Source organism: Chenopodium quinoa, unplaced genomic scaffold (assembly GCF_001683475.1).
Source record: "Chenopodium quinoa cultivar QQ74 unplaced genomic scaffold, ASM168347v1, whole genome shotgun sequence".
NCBI classification, from domain to species: Eukaryota; Viridiplantae; Streptophyta; class Magnoliopsida; order Caryophyllales; family Amaranthaceae; genus Chenopodium; species Chenopodium quinoa.
In genome coordinates, this window is record NW_018744560.1 from 1049234 (window position 1) to 1059186 (window position 9953).

Sequence of the window (9953 nt, forward strand, 5' to 3'; positions counted from 1 at the left end):
GCGTAGAACCTCTAAGCTAAAGCAAATCACCAGGCTGGCCATAGAAGATTTGCATAAAGATGTACAAAGGAAATTCTTACAAAACTCAAGAAATGTACAATCATGCCATATCCTTCCTTCAAAGATTATCAAAGAAGCTAGCTTTATTTACTTGTTTTTATATCTTTATTGCCTATTGCATGACAAAAGATGATGGTTAAGTTGTTTACTAAGATAATAATTGTATATTGTCGAAATGCAGAACTTTTATCAAACAATGGGACAGCTTCACAGCTTAATGATCAATAAATTTCCGAACAAAAGAAAGTCACGCAGGCTCCTTAATATTAAACTAATCTTGGTTGGGTGATGCTGTCATGCATACTCATTCATTCCAATAGAATTTTTCAAGCATTAAAATTTCCCAATAATAGTAATTTGAAAAATTGAAGTAGCATTTTGTGCAACAGCTTTCTTGTCTTCAGGCCTTTTACGCAATTCACATCTTTCTATCATTCATTGATGTATAATAACTTATTCTGATAATAGTATCTCAAATTGACCAAAGGTGAAAAATTCTCTTGGTCTCAATTTCATTAGGCCATTAGGGTGGGTGCAACTGTGCAAGTAGTGAAAAAGCTTAGGGAAAACTTTAAAAAAGCAAGACGACAAAACAACTCGGATTTATTATGCTTCATTTTTTTTTGTATATGGTATTCTGCCCCCTTTAACTCTAGGTCTCTATCTATCTTTTTATTTCAATGTGTTTCCTGTGTGGTTGATAATGTAGTGTTACCTCCGAAAAAAAAAAACAAAAAGTAGAGCTAACAGAGTAAATCCTACTCTACGGACTGAGTGACTCCAATATTATTGATTAAGTAATCCCCTATAATCCTAATAGAGTAACCCTATGGTGATTAGCCGCACGGTGTGCCATCACATACAAAAGTTTGAGCTTTTATTTTATTGTTTTCTATAATAATATAGAAGTATTTAAAAAGCATTTAACAACAAATTAAGAAATTAGAACTCACTGGCTAAATTGTTCACATTGAAAGAAAGAGGTAGCTGAGGCTAAATATGATGATATGTTGAGGCTTTATTTTCCCAGCCCTGACATAGAAATCAAGCAGAGCCTAAAGTGAGGATTAGCTGCCTCATTAACAAAATTATTTACCAAAAACTTATAAATCAAATTGGTTGTAAACTCATAATTGTTGCTCAACTTTATAAGTTGCTAAGAATAAAAAAAAAAAAACAAAACAGAACATTCCATCTAAACAGTTACATTCCTCTCTAACCGCCTCGTGCCTTGTTCTTTAGAGAATGGATTAACTCCACTTAAAATACAACTCACAGAAGTACACTATCTCAGGAGTCAGGACAGCTAATCCTTCATCTGACCTTCTGTACCCCACCACAACCACAATTAGCACAGTTACTCACTCTCGCTCTCCTTTCTCTTTCTCTCCCCAAACCTGAAATGAAGAAATTGGAGTTGGAATTCATTTATTCAAGGACCATCAACTTGATACTTGATTCTGTTCTAGGAGAAAGGGAGGTTGATGAAATGGAATGAAAAATTACATAAGCATTGCCGATGTCACACAATAAATAAAAAAACTACTCATTTTAAAATTGAAATAATAAAATTTAAAGTTATTCTACATGGTGCCCTTGTGTTTTTTGGGTTTCTACATGGTACCCTTGTAAATTTAACTCTCTCTATGGTGCCCATGAGTTTTATTAAGGTTATTACCTATACCCATTCCTTAATTAAATTTTAATTTACATTTAACTATGGTTAACAATTTTTTTTTCTCCCAACTCCATTAAACCTGATTTCAATTTTCCTATCTTACCTTCTTTCCACTGAACAGCCACGCCTATTTTGGTATTACTTTATTTGCAATTCTTTCTGGTTTTACTGTTTATATTTAATTTTTTTTTTCTTGGGCTTATTGATTAATAATGGTGAGTAATTTAAAGGAGAGATTACATTAGAAAATGCCTTAAAAGTCAGTATGCAATGATAATCACAATATAAAATCAACAACTAACGCAGTATAACAAACCATTGTACTCAGAGAGTTTGCTAATTGTTAATCGTATCACCAGAAGCCAGAAGGTGTTTGCTTGAGCTGAAATTGCCCAAACTGGTAATTTTATCACCAAGCAAGCCATAAAAGGCTGACTTGTAGCAAATTGCTCCTACCATGAATCTAACCAGGCCAACCGATTTCAACAATAAAGCCTTTTCTTTTTAGATAGAACAAGTAAGTAATTAATCAAGTAATCGTAGCTTTTAGAATAATATGAGCAAAGACTTCCAGTTTCATTGAATTGAGATATTTAAGTTGCAAAGTTTGTGAATTGTGAATAGAACAGGGGTGAGTGAAGGGAAAGGTGAGTGGTTTGATTAGAATTGAGAAATTTTATTTTTTTGGTTTCTTTTCTTTTACTAACCACGGTCAAGTGTAAGTTAATTAACTTTTAGCCAAGGAATAACCCAATATACAAGGGCACCATTGAGAAAATTAAATATACAAGGGCACCATGTAGAAACCATAAAAACACAAGGACACCATTGAGAAAATTAAATAAACAAGGGCACCATGTAGAAACCATAAAAACACAAGGGCACCGTATAGAAAAACCCATTATATTTTGTCATCTTTACTTAATCTTGTTTTGTCATCTTTACCTAATTAAATTGATCTATTAAAAGAATAATAAGAGTCATTGCTATTTTGAAAGAAAAAAGAGTCATTGCTATTAGTGCACAAATGACCAATTGCATAATTAGTTACTAAGGTCTAAAAATAAACCTCTCGTTTTTGTTTTTGTTTTTTAAATGTTCTTTGTGTAATATCATGTTCAAGCAAACCAGTGGCGGATCCAGGATTTTCGAACTTATGAGTCACCATCAATAATTAATCACTTGTTTCAATCCAAAAATTATATTAAAAAAAGTTATATTTTACCAAAATAATTTCAATCCAAAAATAAGACATAAAAAATACATACTAGTACTATAAAACTATTAAATTAAACTAATTTTATGATTTTTTTTACTTAATGGAAAATATTAAATTAGTTGCACAAATAGAGTATAAATAAAAACAAGAATTATTGGAAAAAAAAATGTGTAATAACTTAAGAGACCAGTTATTTAACATAACATGTCTCTTTAATGATATATGAAAGTAGCGTAAAAAATTATTCATTATCAATGCCTGACAATAGCAGCAACAAAGAGATCGCCTATTTTATATTTTAATAGGCGGTCTCTTTGATATTTATAAAACAGACTAGAAGCAACAAAGAGCCGTCTATCTGTAATAAGGGGTCTCTTTGATTTTTTTTTTTTTTTTGTGCTGGTTAGTCACGTGACTCACTGTGTACCTTAATAGATCCGCCCCTGAAGCAAACTATAAAACCCTAACCTGTATAATTTGAGGAATACTAGCTAGCATATACTATATATCTAATAATTGTTCCTCATCAATACCAACAATACTTAATGTTGTCTTAACTATATTGGAAAAAAATACGGAGTATATGAATGAGAAGGTTCAAACTCTTGACCTCTTTAAAGAAATGTTACTCCATATTGTTTAACCATCTAGGTAAATAGTCAATTATGCTTTAATGTTGCACATTAAATAATACCTTACACTATAAAAGTATGAATATAAATACTATATACACACAATTAAATGCTCTTAAAAATTACTCCCCTCCATTTCATAATGTTAGTCCCATATACTATTTTGGGCATTTCAAAATGATGTACCCATATTGAATCTATTCCTTTTTAAATTTAATTTTATTTTCCTAATTTGGTTTTATAATTTCTAATCTCATTAGTGGATTGATGACATGACAGTAATTAAATATTCTAATTGGTATCAATCCCATTAAACAATAATTGATGCTTTCCAAATAAAAAAAATCACAACATTTAATAAGATAGAACTAATTAAGCAATTTTTGTACTAAAATGTAAGATTCCAAATATTATTCATTCTCTTATTTTTTTTTTGTGATTGATTCTATATGGGACTAACAAAGTGAAACAGAGGGATTACTCACTAGTGTTTTTTTTTTATTTATTTATTAATTGTGCTTTTATTGCTTTACTATCAATCCCACATGAAGGCTACCTATAAAATAAAAAATTAAATAAAGAAAACTGAAAACAAAAATTCAACACAATTAACTTCTTCAGTGAAATTCTTGTAATACTCCGGCCTGGTTTACTTCACTTAATATATTTTGGTTACACTGAAATTAATTTTGTTGAGTTGAAGTTATTTTTAATGAATTGAAATTAATTTTACTAAACTGAAGTTATTTTTATTGAACTGAAATTATTTTTACTAATTTTGTATTATAATTTTTCTTCTTTAAAATTATTGAATTTTACTAAACTTATTTTTACTGAAACGAACTTATTTAATTAAATAGAAATTATTTTTACTATTGTATTATTTTTTAAGGTGAAGTGAACAGAGCCTTAGAAGCAATGACGATCCTAAGCTTAATTGGATTAAAGGCAATGACTTTAATCCCCTAGTCTAGCTGCTAGTATCATGCATTAAAAATATTGTATAGTGTTAAGATAACTTTCAAGCAAATCAGAAATTTTAATCATTAATCAAAACACATATAAGCATATTTAACTACAACTAGCTTATCTGCTTATGTGCCCTTTGTAATGATCTAAAGGAGCTTGGCCATTATAGCTGCTTAAATAAATTGATAAAATTTTTTGAGTAACTTACTAACTTCAGATGCAGTATTCCATTTGCGCTTCCCGTTCTTATCAGATTTTGTTTCCTTTCATACAATACAATATGATGTACCCTAAAAGAGTCGTTAAGTGTTTTGATCACTGACTCGATCTGTTGTTGGTACACAATGGTCACATTTTCTTCTATGTAACAAACTGAAATTTGTTGGGTATTTCCCCCTACACGGAGAAAGATCTATAGGTGATTTTTTTTAATTTTTTTTATTTTTTTTATATTTTTTTTTATTTTTTTTTGTGAGTGTGTGTGTGTGTGTGTAGGAAAAGGACGTAGGAAATGAGACCAATTGTCAATTTGTCATTAGCTAGAAACTGTCATGTTTAACTGTTTATGGCTGCAAACTTGCCTAGTCTTTCTAGTAGTTTTACAGCTAGCAAATAAAAGGAGACACTGGCTTAATGCTGTTATTTGTTCCACATTAGTACATTACTCGAACTAGAGCCATTGCTGATAGTTCATATAAGGATTAAGTAACTAACCAACAAAAGACACGATTTTGTTAGGTACAATAATGTGTAAAACATGTGTACATTGTCGTCCCACACTTACATTAAAGTACAACCTAAAGACCCTGTAATTTTTAACCCAAGCGGATTACTTCTCCTGTAGATTGAATTTGTATTTATATTTCTGCACATGTGCTCATCAACCATTTCAGTCATTGTCTACCAATAGTGTAGCTGCTTATCTTGCTGACCCTTAATTTTAAAATGGACTGACTCTATAGGAAGTTGAAGTGACCAATATTACCATATAATGCCTTTTGGCCCTTTTCCTTATCTTCAACATAACCCCCTCATAAAATAATCTAAATTTTTAAACATACTCTCTGAAACAGGATTATATTACTGTGGACAATACAACAAGGTAAACACATGCACAACAATTTTTAACGTAGACTAAAATTAAGCTGCTCATATTATATTTGCTACCTGACGGCGAACCACAGAACAAGATCTGCAAATGAGTAATAGAGCTCATGTGGGAATCAAATGCTTGTCTTTCTTGTGTCTACTGCTATCCTGTTTGTCACTCGCGTACATTGATTTTTGTGTGCTGTAATCGTGTAGCTGAGGAATCAGAGGCGGAATCCATGGGAATCCTTTTCCTAGATTAGGTCTTTTCTAGGCTCTTTGTTATGTTATATAAATAGGTGTGGCATATGCTTTAGAATTAGAAACAATAACTCTCATTCCAAATCTATAAAAAGATATACATATATTTGTCGAAAAGTTCAAAAATAATGGAAACTCTAAAAACTTCTTCCCATACCCGTTCAAATAGTTTTCCATCCACTTCACATCCACTCAATGCAAGCATTGAGAATCAATTCTGTAAGCTGAGGGCGGCAACTCAAGTAAGGCCCTCTTCTTCATCGATATGCCAAAACTTGTGCAACATAAAATACTTGTATGAGCAGATGAATGATATGATTCATTTGTCACAAAGCCAACAAGTTCTTTCTAATGAGCATCACAAGAAAAATAAAGAAAAATAGGTATAATCATGTAGGTATGTAGTCTTCCTCTAGCCCTTGTTCATAGCCCCCTCGTTCTAGTTTGATTTTCTTATTTTGGTAATACGATTATTCTTCCTAAACTAAAGAAAAATAACACTGTGTACTAAGTATAATCATTACTAATCAACAGAAAATCACTTTAGATCAGTAAAATTTAGTTTTGAGCAACAGCAATTCAGTTTCATATAAAGTTAAAACATTAACTGCTTATGAGAAATACACCAAAGAATCAACAATGTATATCTACCTACAAAAAATCAGTTTTAATCAGTCAATTATCTTTAACAACAAAAAAATATTCAGCTCTGAATATGTACTATGAATATCTAAAATTCCTTAGGCCATGTTATCATTATCTTACTCACATGCTTCATGGTTGCTCCATTTTCCTGTAACCCAAACTAGTGATTATTACAGCCATGTCCTGTCATAGACTTTAGTTTCATAACTAAGCTCAGAGCTATTGAGATTCCAAATGGTTTATTTTCCGAGGCAGCCCATATTATTGTTGAGATCTATATACAAATCCAATAAGAAAAATGAATCAACATTTGATATCGTAATATTGATTTATTCAGATATCAGCACCCATGAGATCTGGTTCGCGTTGTTTCCACGTGCAAATTCTAACTACCTATCTTTGAGCTAAGTGCTGACGTGCTGTCATGTTTAAGCAGTCAGCGGCATTGAGATCTACAGAGCTTCTATTTTGAGCTACTAGAGCATCACACTGCATGTTTTGGATGAGTAATATAATAATATTTCCTTCAACATGTACTAATTAATGTATTTAATATATCTAAAGCTACTTGTAGTTGATCTTAATTATACTTAACGTTTTAATAATCACTAATGATTATTTAATTAGTTAGACTTTGGAAAGAGGTTCCACCCACGTGTATGTTCTCTTGCTTCATTTGGTTGTTTATCCGCGTCCCCTGAGACCTTACTGCAACTTTCCAGTTAACACTTCATAGACTCGTAGCAAGCAGTGGAAACTCGGTTGTCTCAGGATTAGCTTTTGCCTCTATCTTGGTTTGTGAACACAAGCGAAAACAAATTATGTTACATATAGAGATGTTGCATTAGGGAAAACAAATGTGTTAAGACACTTGAGAAAACATTTTCTATACGATGTTACACCTTGAACATGCGTATTGTCCATGTTACATCATCAGCTTCTATGCCTCCCCTTACATTTTTTTTTTTTCTTTTTTTGTTATTAGTAATAACCTCCTATGCTAGTTAGACGTTTGCTTACATTCTTGCATAGCAGAAATTTCACAGGAAAAACTCTGTTTTCTGCTTTAAAATTTCTGAATCATATACATAACTTAAAATGGCATCTTTGATTAGGTGTTTTCACTGACCAAACAAATGTGTTTAGCATGTTTGTAGTCTGTAAGAGTTTGAAGTGTGCCTGTTGAAGAATAAACCTCTCAAGTGTCATCACATGTAAGTGTCCCACATTGGTTGAAGAAGAGAGAGGTAAACACTTTATAAGGCTAAGGGGCTACTCCTCCTATTGCCGTATGGTTTTGGGATGGAACCTCCTTGGACTTGTGAAGTGGACTCTCTCTCTTAGTTTGCGGGTGCGGCCCAGACTCGCGTTTGACATGGTATCAGAGCCAGGCCCACGATATGGGACCTTAAATGGCTAAAGTTCACTGGGCCAAGAGTAGGTCCGTGTGAGGGGGAGTGAAGAAGCACTCTAGCCCGAAAAATCACATGAGACAAAGTTAAAAGGGACCTTACATGTGAGGGGGAGTGTTGAAGAATAAACCTCTCATGTGTCACCACATGTAAGTGTCCCACATTGGTTGAAGAAGAGAGAGTTAAACACTTTATAAGGCTAGCTAAGGGGCTACTCCTCCTATTGCCGTATTGGGATGGAACCTCCTTGGACTTGTGAAGTGGAATCTCTCTCTTAGTTTGCGGGTGCGGCCCAGACCCGTGTTTGACAGTGCCAACTGGTGATTCTCTCAATCCTCCACTTCTCATTTATGTATGACCTTCACAGTCATCGAATGACACGAATATACGATTATAGCAAATTAACCTTTTACCATTCAGGATCAAGTTTACTATCCAAGAGTATATTTTTTACGCTTACACGCCTAAATCAAGTCTGCACACCACTTGATCTATGTGCAATTGAATAATGGAGCTCATGTGAGAAACTAAATGCTTGTCCTTTTTGTGTCTTCCAATCTCCTGCATGCCACTCGTGTACTTCGGTTATTGTATATAAATATAGAGGTTGGCCAAGGCTTTTTGTAGTAATTAAGCAACATAACATATCTTCTATTCCTTAGTTTTTAGTAAAGGCTTAAAGTTCTTTTTAAAAAAAGTTTAGAAAATGGCAATTCCAAAAACTTCTTTGCACAACCGTTCAGCCAGTCTACCATCCACATCTCACCCACTTGATGCAAACATTGAGAGTCACCTCCGCGGGCTAAAGGCCTCACAAGCAACACCCTCATCTTCGTCTTCTTTATGTCAAAGCTTGTGCAGTGTGAAGGATTTGCATGAGCAAATGAACGACTTGATTCGTTTACCACACAACGAACAAATCCTTTCACATAAACACTATAGGGTTGAGGTTGAAGAGGTTCTAGATGGATCTCTTGCATTGCTAGACGCATCTAGCTCTGCACTCGATGCATTGTCTCAAATGAATCAATCCATTCTAGACCTTAAATCAGCTCTTCGTAGAGGGACCGTTGATGTAGGTGTTCATTCATATGTGATCTCAAGAAAGAAAGTTAACAAGGTGCTTTCTAAGTGTCTTCTGACACTGAAGAAATCAGAGAAAAGCCGTGCCTTAGCACAGTCAGAAAATGCCTGTGCCATTATAAGAACTCTAAAAGAGACTGAAACTATCTGTCTAACAACTTTAAAGTCTCTTCTTCCATTCATAATGGGGAAGAAAATCTCTCAAACACGCGGTTGGTCCTTGGTTGCGAAACTTGTTAAATCCAAAACTGTATCTACTGATGCTGATAATCTTTCAGAAGTAGAGTACATTGATCATGCCCTGTGTGCTCTGTCTGATAAGTACTCGGCTGCTGAAACAAAGGATGTGATGAACAAATTAGATACGTTAGAAACAATCGTTCAAGAACTCGAGAACTCTATGCAGTCTGTCTCAAGATGCTTTATTAAAACAAGGGTTTCCCTTCTCAATTTACTTAACCAATAATTATTATGTTATTTAGGCAGCAAGTTTTGTAAAGATAAGGATATTTTGTAGCATTCATTGATTCTTTAATACATAATACTCTTGTTAAGCCACATTTCTCTTGCAGCATAATTATATTGTGTATACTTTTATACTCTTGCATCATTATACCTCCTTGTTAAGTTGGACAGAACTAGCCAATATCGAATCACCCAACCTAAAGTTACTTGACTGAAGTTCGTAATAAACTCTAACTAAATCAACTAAACCAATCCTAAAATCAATATGATCATATATAATAATTGTTCTGCAATTATGATAAAGAAAAATAACAGACCTGAATATGACTAGGTCCAAAACCGATATTGAACCAGATGACTCATGACTTAGAGGAAGTTTACAGTATCATAGATGATCCATTAGAATTTGATCAACTTTAACCAAACCCTTCTAAAGTATC

General features: G+C 33.2%; 1 protein-coding gene across 1 annotated transcript; it reads left to right on the forward strand.

Moving 5' to 3' along the window:
- Nucleotides 1-8671: 8671 nt before the first annotated feature.
- LOC110699083 lies at nt 8672-9514 on the forward strand. Its single transcript, XM_021876577.1, has one exon. The coding sequence runs from the start codon at nt 8672-8674 to the stop codon at nt 9512-9514; it is 843 nt and encodes a 280-aa protein (XP_021732269.1).
- The last annotated feature ends 439 nt before the right edge of the window (nt 9515-9953 follow it).